The sequence below is a fragment of the Equus quagga genome, chromosome 14 (genome assembly GCF_021613505.1).
Source record: "Equus quagga isolate Etosha38 chromosome 14, UCLA_HA_Equagga_1.0, whole genome shotgun sequence".
NCBI classification, from domain to species: Eukaryota; Metazoa; Chordata; class Mammalia; order Perissodactyla; family Equidae; genus Equus; species Equus quagga.
In genome coordinates, this window is record NC_060280.1 from 88413500 (window position 1) to 88432610 (window position 19111).

Below are 19111 nucleotides of genomic sequence, written 5' to 3' on the forward strand. Positions count from 1 at the left end.
CAGGAAGGCCAGAGCACGATGATTTCAACAACAGCCATGGGTACAGGGTCCACGCCCCAGGGAGGGTCTGGTTATCACTCCCATTTTACAGAAAAGGAACCTGAGTCCACTTGGCCAAAGTCACACAGTCAAACAGGGAGCCGGACCTTGGGCCCAGGGCCTGTGCTAACCACTAAACTCGAAAGATCCTTGGGTGTTTGCTAACACTACAAAAACCCAGATTTTGATGCAAAACCTAATTTTTCAATGTTGGCAGGTAATTTTTTTTTAAACACCGTGCAGGTGAAATAAAAGACGCAACAAGAAGGCTTGGGCCCCCAGGGCCACCGACATGAGTTGACTGGACCATTCCCACTTGGACCACATTCTTAGAAAATCCACAAGGAGGAGGCAATGAAACGGAGCGGCCTGCGCTGACCCTAAGCACAGGCCCTTGACACGCGCTTTCGTCAGCTCCCTGAGACCAGCGGGATGTCCCCCGCACAGGTCAGCGCTGCACAGTTGGGCCAAAGTCACAGAAAGAAGTACGGGCTGGGATTCCAAGTGAGGCCCACCTGCCGTGCCCCTGGAGCAGGGCTCCATAGCTGAGAGGCCTCACCCACGTTCCAGAAAGAAAAAGAAGACAGCCCTGTGCACCCCATCCCCAAAGAGAGGCCTTTTTACAACGCTGGTCCTCGGGCCCTGAAGGGATCTTTGTAACGACCCAGGTCGCTTTGCGGGCTTCTGGGAAGAGGCTGCCACACGGGCCAGCTCGGTAGTAGCTGGCTGTCGCCAGATGCCAGGGTGGGCAGAAGAGAAAGGCCAGGGGCAGAGGGAGCGAGGAGAGGTGGGGAGAGGAGAGAACCAGGGCTCCCAAAGCCAGAGCCCCCAGTTCGTCACTGAACAGCCTCAAGTAAGCGTGCTCGGCTCTCGGAGCCTCAGTTTCCCGCTCTGTAAAATGGGAGCCCCAGCACTGCCAGCCTCGAAAGGCTTCAGTGAAGCCCAGTGTGTCACTTGAGAACCCTTCGTCCTAATTAGCTTGTGTCATCGATAGGAGAGGTACCAGCCCGGTGAATAACAGCCCCGTCCATGTAGGCCTACTGTGTGCTACAGAGGCGCTTTCAACACATCATATCGCTGCAACCTTGCAACAGCCTTGTTGAGGGATCATCACCCCACTTTTAGGAGGGGAAACTGAGGCACGGAGAGGTCAAATAACCTGTGCCAGGTCAAAGGCAAATGAAACGGACAGAGCTTTGCAGACGCCCACTGGAAGCCTGGGCGGGCAGGAAGATGGCCACGCACAGGCGCCCACGGCCCGGCTTGAGGACCAGCCAGCCCCGGCTGACCCCAGGTCCACAACTTTCCGCCACAGTCGACAGAGGGCAACTTGCCAGAGGCCAGGCAGCAAAGGAGGAAATTCGTGACACTGAGAGCAAAACCTCAGGCCTCTGGGAAAGCAGGGGCGGGCTGGGCACCCGGCTGGGCTCCAATGAGCGCCAGCCTGGTGGCCTTGGGCAGACGGCGAGTTCCTTCTGAGCCTCCCGCCTCATCTCTAAGGTGGGGGTAACAGAAGCCTGCACCCCACTCGCTCACCGATGGATTCAAGATACTGAACCAAGAAAGAACTCAGCCCTGGGCCGGCTGGACGAACGTGACCCCTCAGCACGGCTAACAACAACAATAACAATAACGATGAGAATGCTGACTATGTTATCGTTTGGCAGCCACAGTCACAAACGGAGGACTTCCCAGAATGGAGAAGGGGCCGCCCATCTGGGAGGCAGAAGGGCAAGAGGTGGGGGAAGGGAGGGGGTGAACCAACCGGGCTCGGCGGCCTCCGGGCCGCTTCTCATTCATTAGCTTCCTGAATTCTCGACACAGCCCAGAACAGTGGGGTTCACCCACTGGACAGATGGGCAAACTGAGGCTTCTCAGGGCTGCCCAGAGAAGGGTGTATTCCAGTTTTCCCCACTCAGGCCTCATCAGGCAAGAAGTTCCTTCTCAGGCCCCAAGGAGGGCCCTCAATTTGCAAGCTTTAGCTTGGGGGCTGGCCCCTGTGTTCCGGGGCCCCGGAGCACCCTGACACGGGCCAGGAAAGAATGCTGGAGAAAGTTCCCCGGAGTCCTCCTTCCAGCTGAGAAGGGGGAGTTCAAGGATCATGCTTCCACTCCCTTCTCCTCTGCATGCTGCCACGAGCCCCCCCCCCCCCCCCCGCCCCCGGCCCACAGAGGTTGTCAGACAGTTGGGGGCTGCCAGGGCACTGATGGACAGACCAGGAGAAGGACAGACAATTGGACACAGAGACAAAAGCAGCCACTTGGAAGAGAGGAGCCAGCGTTCGCCAGGGACCACGCTGAAAACAGCCCCAGGGAGCCAGACTGCAGGGCCCCTTAGGGCAGAGGGCAGCTGGGGTGACCCCAGAGACGGCTGGCTAAGTGGTAAAGCCTGTGAGGGGCACGGACGGACGGCCAGACAGCACAGGTCACCCTGGACAGCGAGCTAGACAGCAGGGGGCTGCCCTGCGGGACTGGCCAGATGGACAGCCAAATGGTGGTGGCAGGGAGGCCGACCCAGGACAGAGAGACAGCCAAGCAGACGGCGGCGGCTGCTCCAGATAAAGGAACAGCCAGCCAGACCGCAGGGGTCGGCCCGATGGAGATCTAGGCGGCAGGCTGCGGACAGACAGAGCAGGGGGACAACCCCCGACCCCCAGGCCACCAGATGGGACATTTCACCCACTCAAGCCGGGTCCCCCGCAGTCCGGGCCCGCGCCCCGCAGCCCGCGAGACGCCCCCGGGGCCGGGGCCGGGGTCGGACCGCCAGCCCCCGCAGGGCCCGCCTTCCCGTCCCCGTCCCCGTCCCCGCCACGGGCACGCAGGCGCCGCAGTTACGCCGGCGGCGCAGGGCGCGCCATTCCCGGTCCGCCCTCCGCCCTAGGCCGCCGCCCGCCCGCCGCCGCGCCCGCTCACCGGCCCACGAAGTTCTCGAGCACCGAGCTCTTGCCGGCGCTCTGGCCGCCCACCACGGCGATCTGCGGCAGGTCCAGGTGGCAGCTCTGGCCGATGGAGCTGAAGGCGTCCTGCAGCTTGTTGACCAGCGGGATCAGCTCCTCCATCCCCCGGTTGCCCATGGCGCCGGCGGCCCCCGGCCCGAGCGCCCTGCGCTCCCCGCCCGCCCCGGCCCTCAACGATGCGGCCCCGCGGCGTCCGCGGCCGTTGCTCCCCGCCCGCCCGGGCCTCGGCGCGACGCCCGCTCCCGGCTCGGCCTCACGGTCGCCGCCTCATCCGGTTCTCAGCCGACACCCGACCCGAGCGACCTCCCGCCCGGGCCCCGGGGCTGCGCCCAAAGCCGTCGCGCCGCCCCCAATTGGCCGGCCGCGCTGCCACTCGTGCCCACGAGCCAATGAGAGCGAGGCACGGGCTCACGAGTGAGTGAGTCTTCCCCCTGGGGACCTTCTCGCGGACTGATAGGACGCAAGAGCTGTCGCTATTGTGTAAGAGCCAATAGCGGCGGGAAGTGAGTTGTCAAGGCTGGGAGGCGGTGTTTCGGGAAAAGGCGTGTTGGCCCCGCCCACTGGGGGAGTTCCCGATGGGGGGGGCAGAAAAATCCTCCAGTCTTATTGGCAGAAAGACACGCCAGTCAACAAAGCTGGCCAATGATATTAGGGATCGATTCTTAGACACTGGTTTGTCACTTCACGCTACCTAGTTCCCTAAAAATTTCCCATTGGTTTATATAAATATCACTCCGTTCCATCAGCCAACAAACCGAGAGAGGGCGGGCTTTAACCTCCGAATCCTGACTCTGACTGAAAACTATGTTTGTCAATCAAAGAATCCCCCGTTCTGACTTGTGATTGTTGTCTTTCGGAGTACAGGGTAAGGCCCACCGTACTCGCTGCAGGGCGCCACCTCGTGGTGGGACCCGGTGGTGACCGTCACCTGTGAGTTTCCGGGCTCTAGAGAAAACTACAAGTCCCAGGATGCATCTCGGCCCCGGGCTCGCAAACCACCTCTCCGCGCGGGGTCCTGCCGCGCTTTCAGGGTGAGAATCAGGCGATGTTAGCGGTTCTCCCGGAGAGGCGGACTAGCCCTGCACCGTTGGCTCCCACCTTCCTTACCATAAAGTCATGCCTCCACGCCTTTGCAAATGCCGTGCCCTCTCCTAGGAATACTTTCCGCTCACGCCCCGTGTTGATGCGGCTCACGCTCCGTTGTCGTTCCCCGGCCCCTTGAACCTTTCTGAGTTCCAGCGAAACTCAACGGATCCTCTCCCCCGGAAAAGGCACGTGATTATGCAGGCAACGGTGGGGGTTCTGGGCACTGAGACCCTTGACCTCTTGGAAGAGAGGCGGGGCTGGGTGGAAGAATTTTAAGGAAAACGACCCACAAGGTTTGGCATTGCAGCCTTGACCACAATCACAGACCCTGGAGACACCTAACTGCCCGACATGGAGCTCGTAAATACTATGCAACAGCTGCAGAAAAGACTGAGGAAGTCTTCGTGTACTGATGTGTAAACAATCTGAGATATACTAAGAAAAAGAAAAAACTAGCAAGGGAGAATACTGTATGTAAAGGACGCTGCCATTCATGAAAAGAAATGTACCCATGGACAATTTCTGGAAGAATACACAGACTGATCAAAGTAGCTGCATTTTTATGCTGTTTGAATTGTGGATCCTACAATCCTATTACTTCTCAAATGAAAAACCTTTCTTCTAAGAGGACTCGGTCTGTAATTGGTCCTATCTGGGTTAGATCCTGGACCTATTTATTTTGTTGGGTGATAATGACTACGTGACTTCATTCCTCTGAACCTGTCTCATCTGTAACATGGGAAACGTAGCTATACCTGTATCATAAGGTGGCAAGACTTTAATACACGACAGCTTTTGAGAACAGTGCATTGCACTGTCATCATCCCTGTGTTTACTGACGGGACGATGAGGCCACATGTGCCAAGGGTCAAGGCAAAGAGCATGAGCTACTTCTTCGGTGGTGACCTTGGGCAAGCGACTTCCCCTCTCTGAGCCTGCTTCCTCACCCGTAAAAAGGAGAAGGACAAGGGGGTCAGCCCGGTGGCACAGTGGTTAAGTTCACACGCTCTGCGAGCTAACAGATGTTAGCTCGGGGCCAATCTTCCTCACCAAAAAAAAAAAAAAAAAAAGGGAGGAAGACAACAGTGTCCACCCCCATGGTGGCTGGGGGGGCTTGAGCCACAGGAACAATGCAGGTCCCACTCTGGGGTACTTCCTACATGGTGACATGCATGCTGGGCTGTGCCAGGTGATTTCCAGATACCAGCTGCTGCTATAGTTACTTGTCATTATCAACCAGAGGGGGAAATATCAGCCTCAGTGACACTCAGACCAGGAAGGGGACCAAGACAGGCCACCTCCCCAAGAAGGCACAGACACACTAAGTTATAATAAAAAATGCGAATCCTTCAATATCTTCCATCCCCTCCCTCCCTCAAGCCGGGTCATGCCAGCGTGATGCCCACAGAGGCCAGGGCTTCCGTGGCCCAGGTGGGACAGAGGGTGGGGTCCCCGTACATGGTGCCCATGAAGTGCCGCACGAAGTCGGGGAAGCGCTTCTCCACGATGCTGGCGCGCACGGCGCTCATCAGCTGCAGCTGCAGGGCGGGAAAGGTGTCAGCGTCGCCGCAGGCACCCGACCCGCCACCCCCCGCCGTGCCCGCCCGGCCACCCGCCCACCTGGTAGGCGATGTTGTGGACAGTGAGGTGGTGCAGGGCGGCGGTGTTGTCGCTGTGGAGCAGCGCGTGCAGGAAGGCCCGGCTGTGCCTGGGGACAGGAAAGGGGCTCAGCATTACAAGGGTCCTGCCCCCTCCGCGCCCTCCCCCGACCCCCAGTCCCCATCCTCCCTACGTCTGGCAGGTGGGACAGGCACACTCGGGGTCGATGGGGCGGAAGTCCTTCTCATACTGCTTCTTCTTCAGCTGCAGGTTCCCTGTGGGGACCAGGGCGGAGCCGAAGCGCTGCGGGGGAGGGGGGCGGGGAAGGCGGGTCAACGGGGTCTTGGCCCCCCCACGCCCCCCCCATTTTGGCACCTAGGCCCCCGCCCCTGTCTGCCCCCTGCCCAGGGCCTCACCGCCGTCCGCGTGGGGAAGACGCAGTCGAACATGTCGCATCCAAGAGCCACGCAGACCACCAGATCGGTGGCATAGCTGGGGGTGGGGCCGTGGGGGGAGGGGAGCAGAGTACCTCAAGCCCTCATTGCACACCCAGCGCCCACCCCCAGACTCCCCCACCCCCTCGGAACCGCCCTCAGGGGGAGGACCTGTCCTCTGTCCCCTCCCAGGCAGGCCTCCATCCTTCCCCTCCCCCAAGCCCGGGGTGGGGGTGGGGGGGTAGGGGTGCCCAGGAATCCGCTCCCCAGGGTGGCGCTGTCTCCCCTCTCCCCCACATACCCGACCCCCATCAGGTAGCGGGGCTTGTCCCTTGGCAGCCTCGCTGTGCTCAGCGCCACCATCCTCCAGAATTGGTTCTTGCTCTCACCCCCGCTCAGGCCCCCGATGGCGAAGCCAGGCACGTCCCTCTTGGTCATCTCTGCGGGTACAGGGCGAGGTGAGGGGGACCAGGCAAAAGGCAGGGTGTCCTCCCCCTTGCCCAGGGCAGACCCTGCCCACCCAGTCCTCCCCAAGTCCCTCAGGAGGAGAGAATAGGACTGTGTGTGTCAGTGAGTGAGTGTGTGTATGTCGGGGGGGCTGCCACCCAATGAAGTGCATTCCTGGGCGATCCGGATTTTAGAAATGGGCCACAAGGGGCCTGCCTGGTGGCCCACGGGTTAAGTGCGCACGTTCTGCTTCTCGGCGGCCTGGGGTTTGCTGGCGCGGATCCCGGGTGCGGACATGGCACCACTTGGCAAGCCATGCTGTGGCAGGCATCCCACATAGAAAGCAGAGAAAGATGGGCACGGATGTTAGCTCAGGGCCAGTCTTCCTCAGCGAAAAAAGGAGGATTGGCAGCAGATGTTAGCTGAGGGCTAATCTTCCTCTAAAAAAATAAAATAAAATAAAAAATAAAAATAAATTTAAAAAAAAAACAAGAAATGGGCCATCACGCTCAAGCTGCAGAGAAGGGACGGCAGTTTTCATCTAGCCTGAGGCCACATATGCCAGAGGCTGGATTCAAACCCGGGTCTGGCCTCAAAGCCCAAGCTTGTCCCTGGCCCAGGGGCCCAGTTCAACCCAGTGGAGGCCCCAGCACCCAGCAGGCAGGCCTGGTCTGGGGCCGGCTTTTTTTGTTGTGTTTTCTGGTGAGCAAGACTGTCCTGAGCTAGCATCTGTGCCCACCTTCCTCTATTCGGGCCAGGTGTTGAAGCCTGAGTGCGCAGCAGAATCAGCTGGTTCAAATGCAGCTTCCCAGGTCCCCCTCGCCCCCCAGGGCCACCCGGTGGTTCGCAGCACTGTGAGAAGCGCCGTGGGGGCAGCGAGGGGCACTCGTCACACCGCAGGTGGCTGAGCAGTGAATTTAACGGGGCTCGATGGGGTGGTTGTTTTTTTTTAAATGAAAGAAAACAGAAAATACCAGAAAGCAAAAAGTCTGTCACGTATAAGGGTGATGTTTCACGGAACCTTGGTTTCTGCTGTCATCTATGTCCATGCGGACGGAGCAGCACGTGAAATGAATCTCTGACTGTGGGACTCCGTTAAAAAGAGTTTCTGGACTGGGGAGCTGGGTGGGGGGCGGAGTACAAGGACAATCTTCCCAACGGCACACAAGGTGCCAGCTGCAGGCGGGAGGACGCTTTGAAGAGTTTCCCAATTATTCCTCCCTTTGACCCCATGACACTGGGAGAATGTTCCCATTTTACAGAGGGAGAAAGTGAGGCTCAGAGAGGCCAAGCCACGAGCCCAAGGAAGCACAGCCACGTGGGAGCAGATCAGAGGTTTGGATCCAGCCCAACAGACTCCAGAATCCAGAGTCTTGCCCATGACACCTCACTTTCTTTGAGCCCCATCTCTGCCCCCACCTCGTCTCCACGGCCACAGCCCTGGTTCAGGCCTCACTGTCACCCTTCTGCTGGGCAACTAACTCCTCCAGTCTCCTGCTTCCGGTCCTCCTGGGATGGTCCTGTGATGCTCCTGGGTTCCTGTCACTCTCCCACTCAATAACGCTCCATGGCTCCCCAGCACCTCAATGTGGGGTTCCAGGCCCCCCGCTGTCAGCACAATGTTCCGGGCCCAACCCCTCGCTCCTGACCCTGTGTGTCTTACTCCCCGGGGAGAGAAGAGGACCATGAATCGGTTAATGCCGTAAGTTCTAGAGCCCAAGGCCTGGTTCAAATCCCACGTCTGCAACATCCAAGCTGTGTGGCTTGGGGTAAGTGGCTGAACAGCTCTGGGCCTCAGTTTCCCCTTCCGTAACCTTGGGAACCACATAGTTCCCACCTTACAGGATGGTGATGAAAAGCCAAGGGGTCGACCCGTGCCGGGCATTTGGCACGGAGCCTGGGGGACACCTGAGAACAGAGAGCTACTGGAATTACTGATATTCTGCACTCTCTACTCCATTCTGCCTCCAGGCCTTTGCTTCGGCCGCTGCTCCCGCCTGGACGGCCCTTTCGCCCATTAACAACCACCGTGTGAGTGCCAGCCCATGCCAGGCCCAGGTGGGGCCCTCTGCGATGGAGGAGCCCCGCTCCACGGGGGCTCGGGGGGCACGTGGCTCTACCTTCGAGGCAGGTGGCGCGGAGATGCGCGTCCAGCCCACCCTGGATGATGGCGAAGAGGTTCTGCTGGTCCGGCCGCCGATGGGCCGCGATGCACCGGTCCAGCCAGCGGATCGACCTGTAGGAAGGCCTCAGTCACGACCTGTAGGAAGGGCCTGGCGAGGGCTGGGGGGACACGGCTCCAGGAGCAGGACCCCTCCCCTGACACACGCACACACCTGAACATGGCCTCCTCCACGCGCGGCCCCGTCACCGTGCTGCTGACCACGTCGTCCAGCTGCATGATGATGTCCGAGCCTGGAGGGGGCGGGTGACATAGGAGCTCTGTCACTGGGAAAGGCCCCCTCCTAATGGGGACGGGCTGGACCCCAGAAGTCCGTCACCGGGTCCTGCAGTCTCCCATGCAGCCCCCGATCTGGCAGCCAGTGGGAGCTTTTCCAAACGCACATCCGATCTTGCCTCCCTCCAGCTGAAAAGCTGCCTGGGACACAGACTAAAACCCCACTCCATGGGGCCGGCCAGGTGGCACAGCGGTTAAGTGCACACGTTCCACTGCTTGGCAACCCAGAGTTCGCTGGTTCGGATCCTGGGTGCGGACATGGCACTGCTTGGCACACCATCCTGTGGCAGGCATCCCATGTATAAAGCAGAGGAAGATGGGCACGGATGTTAGCCCAGGGCCAGTCTTCCTCAGCAAAAAGAGGAGGATTGGTGGCACATGTTAGCTCAGGGCTAATCTTCCTCGGGAAAAAAAAAAAATGATGTGTGTACCAAGTGCTTCATCGCACTGTAGCAGCCAAAGCACAGTGGGAGCCTGAGCATCTGGCAACAGGGGTCTGGTTAAATAAACACAGTCCAGCCCTTCACGGAAGGTTCCTTTCCCATATTTCCAAAATCCGGGAACTTCTCAAATTCAAAGGCTTTTTCTTATGCCTATGGCACACTCATTTGGCAGGAAAACCCAAGCCAGTTCTGATCTTTTTTTAAAATTGGATTTAGTATGAAGATTCATAAGTGTTCATGCGATAAAAGTGAAGTGTAGGCCATATGATCCAGCAACCCACTTGTGGGTGTACACCCACAAGAATTGAAAGCAGGGTCTCAAAGAGGTATTTGCACACCCATGTTCATAGCAGCGTGATTCACAAGAGCCAAAAGGTAGAAGCAACCCACGTGTCCTATGGCAGATAAGTAAAATGTGATATGGACATACGTGGAATATTACTCAGCCATGAAAAGGAACAAAGTTCTGGCATATGCTACAACATGGATGAACCTTGAGAACATTATGCTCAGAGAAATAAGCCAGACACAGAACGACAAATACTGCACATTTCCACGTATATGAGGCCCCCAGAGGAGTCAAATTCAGAGTAGGACGGTGGGGCCAGGGGCTGGGGGACGGGGGGAGGGAGTTAGTGTTTCATGGGGACAGAGTTTCTGTTTGGGAAGATGAGAAAGTTCTGGAGACGGATGGTGGGGATGGTTGCACAACAATGCAAATGTCACAGAGCTGGACACTTAAAAATGGTTAAGATGGGGGCCGCCCCCATGGCCTAGTGGTTAAAGTTCCATGCGCTCTGCTTTGGCAGCCTGGGTTCGCAGGTTCAGATCCTGGGCACAGACCTACTCCACTCGTCAGCCATGCTGTGGATGTTACCCATATACAAAACAGAGGAAGATAGGCACAGATGGTAGCTCAGGGCAAATCTTCCTCACCCAAAAAAAGAAAAAAGTTAAGATAATAAATTTTATGTTATGTGCATTTTACCACAATCTTTTTTTTTTTTGCAAGTTTTTTTTTTCCTGAGGAAGATTAGCCCTGTGCTAACATCTGCTGCCAATCCTCCTCTTTTTGCTGAGGAAGACTGGCTCTGAGCTAACATCCATGCCCATCTTCCTCTACTTTATATGTGGGATGCCTAGCACAGCATGGTGTGCCAAGCGGTGCCATGTCTGCACCCGGGATCCAAACCGACGAACCCCAGGCCGCTGAGAAGCGGAACATGCACACTTAACCGCTGCGCCACTGGGTCAGCCCTACCACAGTCTTTAAAAATGTGAAAAAATGGGGGCCGGCCCAGTGGCCGAGCGGTTAAGTTCGCGCGCTCCGCTGCAGGCGGCCCAGTGTTTCGTCGGTTCAAATCCTGGGCGCAGACATGGCACTGCTCGTCAAACCACACTGAGGCAGCATCCCACATGCCACAACTAGAAGGACCCACAACGAAGAATATACAACTATGTACCGGGGGGCTTTGGGGAGAAAAAGGAAAAAATAAAATCTTTAAAAAAAAAAAAATGTGGAAAAACAAAAGTGAAGCGTGAGATCACAGGGTGTTGCCCCAGACCCCACTGGGGTGCTGTGTAACAAATGGTATGTCTTCCTAAAATAGGAAAATTCTGAATTCTGACCCCACGAATTTCAGATTAGGGACTGTGGACTTATATGCTATATGTCAGAAAAGCTGAAGGAACTATTGCGAAGATGTATCATTATGGGAAAAAAGCACAGTGTACCACGCTAGCCAAAGACAGGGCAATCTGAGAATCAATAAGGATTTTAAGGGCCCAGCCCAGTGGCATAATGGTTAAGTTTGTGTACCCTGCTTTGGCAGCCTGGGGTTTGTGGGTTTGGATCCTGGGCGTGGACCTACATACAGCTCATCAAGCCATGCTGTGGTAGGCGTCCCACATAAAACAGAGGAAGATGGGCATAGATGTCAGCTCAGGGCCAGTCTTCCTCAGCAAAAAAATAAATTAATCAAAAAAATAAGGATTTTAAGTGCAATGGGACACATCAAATATGTTTAAACCCATGAGTCACGGTGATTCTAAAAAACTAAACACTAGCTTGTCACTGCTCGACGATGCTATGTAATCAACCCATGAAAACTGGTTAAAAAAAAAAAAAAAGGAAAAGAATGAATCCCACTTTTCCTATATGAACAGAACTACTTGTTCTCCCAGGAGTAGGTGAGGGATGTTTTGCTTAACAGAAGTAATCTGGCTAAGAAATGAAAAGAGAGGGGCTGGCCCAGTGCACAGTGGTTAAGTTCATGTGCTCTGCTTTGGTGGCCCCCGGGTTTGCCAGTTCGAATCCCGGGTGCAGACCTACACAACACTCATCAGTCATGCTGTGGCAGCATCTCACATACAAAATAGGGAAGAATGGGGACAGATGTTAGCTGAGGGCCAATCTTCCTCAAGTAAAAAGAAGATTGGCAACAGATGTTAGCTCAGGGTCACTCTTCCTCACCAAAAAAACAAAAGAAAAAAGAAATGAAGAAAGAATGACAGAGTTAGAACATCATCATTTTGGAACTCCTAATCCTGGTCCGAGGCAAGCAGCAGGATGGCTCAACAGGAAAGACAGACACTAGGCGCCCGATGGAAATACACACTGTGGCGACGTCTCGCCAAAAGGAACAAGAACTTGAATCTGGCTTCAAACCTCTAGATCCAAGTTCCAACCTACAGGAAAGCTGGAGGGCGGGGAAAACTGTTACACGACACATGGGGACGCGACCAGCAAAAGTCAGGCTCTGTGAACCACCACAGGGCAAAGGAACCATCTTCCTCAAGAAGCAAATTGCCTCCCCGCCTAACAGGGGGTGGGGGGAGAAACTATATATTTAATGTATATAATATATATTAAAAGAGACTTCAAAGAGCTTTCAAATAATTGCAGTATCTGCACATTATTTGGATCCTGAAACAGATGGTAAAGAAATTCTGACATCCATGAAACAACTGGAACTTTGAACACTGGCCAGGTGTTTGATGATGTTAATGAATTATTGTTAATTGTTTTTGGGTGAAATGATGGTATTGTGGTTATCTTTTATTTTTTTACTTTTATTATTATTTTTTTTTTTGGAGGAAGATTAGCCCTGAGCCAACTGCTGCCAGTCCTCCTCTTTTTGCTGAGGAAGCCTGGCCCTGAGCTAACATCCGTGCCCATCTTCTTCTACTTTATATGTGGGACGCCTGCCACAGCATGGCTTGCCAAGCGGTGCCAGGTCCACACCCAGGATCCAAACCGGCAAACCCCAGGCCACCAAAGCAGAATGTGCACACTGAACCGCTGCACCACTGGGCCGGCCCCATGTGGTTATGTTTTAAAAAACCAACTCCTGGGGCCGCCCTACGGCTGAGTGGTTAAAGTTCCGTGCGCTCTCCTTCAGCAGCCCAGGTTCGCAGGTTTGGATCCCAGGTGTGGACCTACACCACTCGTCGGCCATGCTGTGGCGGCATCCTACATACAAAGTGGAGGAAGACTGGCACAGATGTTAGCTCAGGGCCAATCTTCCTCACCAAAAAAAGAAAGAAAGAAAGAAAGAAAGAAAAAATTTAAAAGAAGAATATTGTGACCAACTATATGCCCCGAACATTGAAATAAAGTTCAAGGAATGATCAAAGTCCTTCAAAACTCCAACTTTCCAAATCAGACACAAGATGAAACACAAAGTCTGAATAGCCCTATCAACATGTTAAATAAATTGAATTCGTCATCAAAAATCTTCCCACAACAAAACCACAGGCCAAGGGCTTTTACTGGAGAATTCTACAAAACATTTAAAGACGAAATGACACCAACCTCAGACAAATTCTATCGGAAAATAACACTGGAGAAGAAAGTGGTCTGAGACACTGATGAGGCATGATGGCCGTGACCTGGTGGTGGGTGGGTGATGCAGGGTGACAGGTCACTGGGGTTGGATCCATCCTGGTATATACTTGAAATTTTCCATCATTAAAAAAAGTGCAAGTACAGAAGAATGTGCCATAAATAACACACTCTCCGAATGGGAAAAATCAGAATAGATTTGAACTTGCTTGGATTTGCATAAGCTCTGGGAGGATATAGAAGAAACCAGATACACTGGTAACTTATGAGGGTGGAGGAGATAGATAAAGGATGAGCGTGGGGAGGGCATGGTTTGCAGTTCACTTTTTTTTTTTTTGGTGAGGAAGATTGTTGCTGAGCTAACATCTGTGAGCGTCTTCCTCTATTTATATGTGGGATGCGGCCACAGCATGGCTTGATAAGCGCTGTGTAGGTCCGTGCCCAGGATTGGAACTGGCGAACCAGGCCACCGAAGCAGAGGGCACAAACTTAACCACTCAGCCACCCTGCCGGTCCCTTTTTCCCCTTTGTAATTGTGACATTTTCACCGACGCCTGTCTCCCTCATAGCCTGGAAGTCCCGCGGATGGCGCACACCAGCATGCAGCCCAGAGCTGCAGCGGAGGCCACAGAATAAACGCTGGGGAAGGGCTGACCTGTGTTTCCAGAGCCCTTTACCAGACTGAGAAAACCTTCACTGTCACCATCGAAGCCGCCCCATCGCCCTGGTCGCCTCCATTATTTCAACATGTTTGCTCAGTTACGAGGCTATTTAAGAGAAATAACAGTAATAACAATACTAATAAAAGCTCCGACATGCCAGGCGCCTTGCGAAGAGATTTACCGACGCGACATCATTATCCGTGTGGACTATCCGCCGACGCTCAGCGAGGGGCAGTGACTTGCCCAAAGCCACGCAGCACAGGGGAGCGGGCCCTCCTCCCCTCCGCGCCGGGGGCAGGGGCAGGGGCGGCTCCCGCATGCGCTCACCCAGCGCGTTCTGGATCTCCACGGACCTCTCGGGGCTCAGAAGGGTCTCCTCGCCGTCGTAGGGGGAGCGGAAGCGGACGCCCTCCTCGGTCACCTCGGACAGGGACACCAGGGACACCATCTGGAAGCCGCCGCTGTCCTGGGGGGAACCCCCCGCGGGGCTGTCAGCGGGGTGGGGGAGGATCTCCACCTCCGAGAAGTGCCCTCGGACCCTGGCCCCGACCCCACCTCACCGTCAGCAGATTGTGGGGCCAGTTCATGAAGCCGTGGAGACCGTGGGCTTTCTGGATCAGCTCGGGGCCCTGGGTTCGGGGAAGAAAGGGTCAGGTTACGGTTGAATGCGACCCTGGGGCTCATGTTAGGGGACACAGCTGGCCAGCTTCGCTCCCCGCCGTTCCCTCACGCCCAGCGCAAGGCCTGGGCCACCGGGGATGCTCAGTACGCGTTTGTTGACTGACTTTGGGAGGCAGGCCCGGGCCCAGGGGCTGCCCCAGGGCCCCGCACCCTCCGCCGCCGCCCCGCCCGGGCAGAGCCCACCCACCGGCCTCAGACCCAGATGGTAGGTGTTGCCCAGACAGATGCGGCAGCCCAGCGCATCCAGCTGCTCGGCTGTGATGCCCTTCATGGTGGCCTGCGTGCCCACTGGCATGAACACCGGAGTGGCCACCGGCCCGTGCGGCAGCCGCAGCTCGCCCGCCCGGGCCCTGGAGCGGCTGCACTCGGCCACCAGCCGCATGATCCGCGGGGCCGACTCCATGGAAGACGGGCTGGCCGCCGCCGCCATCTTGGCTGCCGGAACCACGTGGGCAGTGAAGCACCCTGGGCGGCGCCATATTGGCTCCGGTCACGTGACGCGCGCCGCAGGCAGAAGCTCCGGGAGAGCGTCCGAGGGACCATGGCAACGGACGGCGGCGCGCTCGTCCCCGTGGGGCGTCCCGCACGCTCCCACCGCCTGCGCGCTCCCGCGAAAAATCAAAAGGGTCGTGGGTTCGAATCTCATGCCCGCCACTTCTCGTTCTGCCATCAAAGCCTCTCGAAGCCATCATTTGCTCGTCCATAAAATGGGGCGAATAATAGTATTTGGGCACAAGGATGTTATGAAGATTGAATGAGAAAGACTGACGCAGAGATCTTCCCTCGGCGCCTGGCACAGCCGTTTGGCTTGTTCATTGCTTTGTCCCAAGAGCTTAGAACAGGACCTAGGACCAAGTACCTGCTAAATAAACATGAGTTTATTTCATGAAAGAAGGAATCCCAGATTGACAGAAGGGGAGACTGAGGCCCAGAACATGGCCACATTTCTTCGTTCATTCATTCAACGTACACCTACATGTATATCCCCATTAGTGCCGGCCTCCAGGGCGCACCGGGCTGAGAGAGGCTGACACACGGATTTATTGAGCGCTAGTTGTGTTCCACGGAATAATAATATAAAATATTATATATTATAATAGGATGTAACATACAATAATAATCGTTAATGTTGGAAATGGAGCTGATATCTGTCCTGGCCAGCAGAGGGCGATATTGCCCAAGAATCCTTCCTTTCAGGACCGCTGGCCTCAACTGGGCTGATGTGAGCAAGAGTCTGACCTTCTGTGATCCTTGGGCTGATGATGCCAACTTCTCAGGATGGTGAAGAGTCCTCATTGAGGCGGCGTCTGGAAAACATCCACCCAGGAGGCCCACCTCAGGGCCTTTGCACTTGCGGTTACCTTTCTCTACAACACGCTTCCTTTCTGATTTCCCCACGGCTGGCTCATATTTTCACCGTCGGTTGCTCCTGACTCCCGCAATCTTAGGAATGCTCCACCTCCCATCATTCTATATCACATCGCCTGGAACTAATATTACTTTTTTACAAACCTCTACACATTCTCAATTTTTATTCTCAGCAGAGTCCACTCTCGTTGAACTCCCAAATCCTCTACAGAAACCTCCTTGACATTCCCACTGGGTGTCTACAGGCAGCCAAACCCTACATGTCCAAGCAGAGCTCCTGACTGTCCCCCCACCTCCCCAAGCTTGCCTGTCCCCCTCCACCTTCCCCTTCTCAACAGTTAGCAGCTCCATCCTTCCAGGAGCTCAGACCAGAAACCTCGGGATGGTCCTTGAGCTCTGGCGGCTCGTCTCTCCCTCCCTAGATCTGATTTCTCAGCAAACCCTGGCTGCCCTGCTTTCAAAATTCATCCCGAATTGACCACTTCACACCCACCTCCAGAGCTCTCACCCTGGTCCAGAAACTGGCATCTCGTGCCTGGATTATTGCAGAAGCCTCGTCAGTTGTCCCCTGGCTTCTGTCCTTTACACCCTACACTATATACCTGTAGGCATTTTAAAAGAAACGCTTTCAACATTTCACCCCATGTATGCTGTCTGCTGTACGTTTTTTGAAGATGCACCATATCAATAAAGCAAGGTGCTTTCAATTCCTAGTTTGCTCAGAGATTTTTAACACAAATCGATGTTTATTGTGCACTTTTTCTGCACTTATAGACATAAGTATCTAATTTGTCTCAGTTAATTAAAAATGCCCAATCACATAAATTTATCTTCTAATTTATTATATAAATTTGATTTCCATCCCTGGGATAAACCCAGCGTGGTCATAGTATCTCTCTCTTTTTTTTTTTTTTTTTTTTTGGCTGAGGAAGATTCGGCCTGAGCTAACATCTGTGCCAGTCTTCCTCTATTTTGTATGTGGGACTTTGCCACAACATGGCCACTGATGAGTGGTGTAGGTCCATGCGGGGGAACCCAACCTGGGCCACCCAAGAAGAGTGGCCCAAACTTAACCACTAGGCCATGGGGCTGACCTCCCATAGTATCTTTTTACATATTGTAGCATTTTTTATTGATATTGTATTTAGAATTTTTGCATCTCTGTTAGAAATTATATTGGTCTATAATCTTCCTTTCTCAAACTGTCTTTGCCTAAGTCCAGCGTTCAAATAATGCTCACCTCATAAAGTAAATTGAGGAGTGTTTCTACTTTCAGGGAGAAATTGTGCAAGAGTGGAATGGAATGATCTGTTTCCAGAGTATTTTATTGACCTCACTTATAAACCCACCTGGCTATGTTGTTTTCCTTGTAGGAATATTTTTAACTACTGATTTAAGTTCTGCAATGATTATAAAGGACTATTCAGGTTTCTATTTCTTCTCAAGTCAATTCAGGTAAGTAGCATTTTTCTGAGAATTTATTCATTTCGGCTAAGTTGTCAAAGTTATTGGTCTACAGTTGCTCCTAATATCCTTTTTATTATTTTATTTGTTTTAGTATTTTATTCCCCTCTTTATGGATCTCAATGCAGAGGCTTGAGTTATTCTAGTCCTTGACTGATGGCAGTCAAGATGATTGTGATCTCAGGAAGCCCTCTCCTTCCTTCCTTCTGTTTAATCCCCACTCCCCCATCTCCACAGCCTAGGGGCTTATGTATATCTTTTTGACATTAAAATAACTACTCTAGCTTCCTTAGGTTACAGAAACCCTTAAATATTTTTGCATACCCCATGACTTTGAAATTTTCCACCTCGTTTAAGCTGTGTCTTTAAAAAGCAAGAAGGAGGTAGATTTTGGACTTTTTCACCATTCCAATAATCTGTGCCTTTTTATTAACAAGTTTAGTCCATTTGCATTTATAATACCTACTGATATATTTGGACCTGTTTCCATCTTTTTACAGGCTATTTGTGTAGTTCTTTGATTTCTTCGTGCAAACAGAAGCAAATACAAAGCAAAATATTCCTATTTATCCATTTTTACACAAAAGGAGGCTTGCTGGTTACCCTGGTGGGACACACTTTGCATTTTACCTACACTTCAGAGACCATCTCATGTCAGTACGAAGTGTCCTTGTTTTTTTTAACGGTTGCCTCGTTTCCCAAAGTATAAGTGGAGCATCATTTGCTTACAAGGTCTCCTCTTGATTCCGCTTGAGTTGTGTATAATCTTTTGCTTCTATAAATAAGGCTGCGAAGAAGAATCTTGTATTTAAATCATTTCACATGGTATAAGGATATCTTTATAGTTAAACTATATCTAAGTATATCTTTAGGGAAACTTTCCAGCAGCTGACTGGGTCCAAGAGTATAATACTGTAAGATCTTAAAGATTTTATTTTTCCTTTTTCTCCTCAAAGCCCCCCAATACATAGTTGTATATTTTTAGTTGTGGGTCCTTCTAGCTGTGGCATGTGGGACGCCGCCTCAGCATGGCTTGATGAGTGGTGCCATGTCTGCGCCCAGGATATGAACCAGCAAAACTCTGGGCTGCTGAAGCAGAGCATGCAAACTTAACCACTCGGCCAAGGGGCCGGCCACGATACTGTAAGACCTTACCAAATGCCCTCTATAGGGCTGTGACATTTGCATCAGCACCAGCAATTAGTGTCCGGAAGGTGCCCCTGGAAGGGGGAAGCGGTACATACCTGTTTCCCCACAGCCTTTCCAACGCAATGTCGCCTGCCCACCTGACAGGAGAACTGCAGTAACTCCGTGCCAGTTTTAATGTGCATTTCTCTTGTTCCCAGTGAGGTCTGGCATCTATTCTTCACTCCCACCTTCTTGCAACATTGTGTTCCTATAGCTTTTCTGGACTCGTTCTCCTGATTTAAAATTTTTTTTTTTTTTAGTTCACCCGAATAATAATAATAGTATGATGATGATTAAGAGGAGGTGCCAGGGGCCGGCCCCGTGGCCGAGTGTTTAGGTTCACGTGCTCCGCTTCGAGGGCCCAGGGTTTCGCCAGTTCGGATCCTGGGCGCAGATCTATCACCACTCATCAAGCCATGCTGAGGTGGCGTCCCATGTCCCA

General features: G+C 53.6%; 2 protein-coding genes across 9 annotated transcripts in view; both read right to left on the reverse strand.

Annotated features, from left to right (window-relative positions):
* Nucleotides 1-3279, reverse strand: part of DNM2 (dynamin 2) — a 79259-nt gene extending 75980 nt beyond the window's left edge. For 4 of the 7 annotated variants that reach the window (XM_046637988.1, XM_046637986.1, XM_046637984.1 and 1 more), the window contains exon 1: nucleotides 2952-3279. In XM_046637988.1, coding sequence (XP_046493944.1) covers nucleotides 2952-3112 — 161 coding nt within the window. In that variant the 5' untranslated portion in view covers nucleotides 3113-3279. The remainder of the gene's footprint in view (nucleotides 1-2951) is intronic. The other 3 variants (XM_046637989.1, XM_046637985.1, XM_046637983.1) reach the window with 1 other exon arrangement.
* Nucleotides 3280-5407: 2128 nt separating this feature from the next.
* On the reverse strand, nucleotides 5408-15110 carry QTRT1 (queuine tRNA-ribosyltransferase catalytic subunit 1). Of its 2 annotated transcripts, XM_046684653.1 has the most exons (11): nucleotides 14837-15110; nucleotides 14529-14597; nucleotides 14296-14434; nucleotides 8898-8976; nucleotides 8682-8797; nucleotides 6805-6879; nucleotides 6416-6554; nucleotides 6097-6172; nucleotides 5874-5983; nucleotides 5702-5789; nucleotides 5408-5619 (listed from the first exon to the last, which is right to left on the reverse strand). In XM_046684653.1, the coding sequence occupies exons 1-11, from the start codon at nucleotides 15077-15079 to the stop codon at nucleotides 5467-5469; spliced, it is 1287 nt and encodes a 428-aa protein (XP_046540609.1). In that variant the 5' UTR covers nucleotides 15080-15110; the 3' UTR covers nucleotides 5408-5466. The 2 variants fall into 2 exon arrangements, with proteins under 2 accessions (XP_046540609.1, XP_046540610.1); XM_046684654.1 differs by lacking the exon at nucleotides 6805-6879 and having other exon boundaries at nucleotides 14837-15109.
* Nucleotides 15111-19111: the final 4001 nt, after the last annotated feature.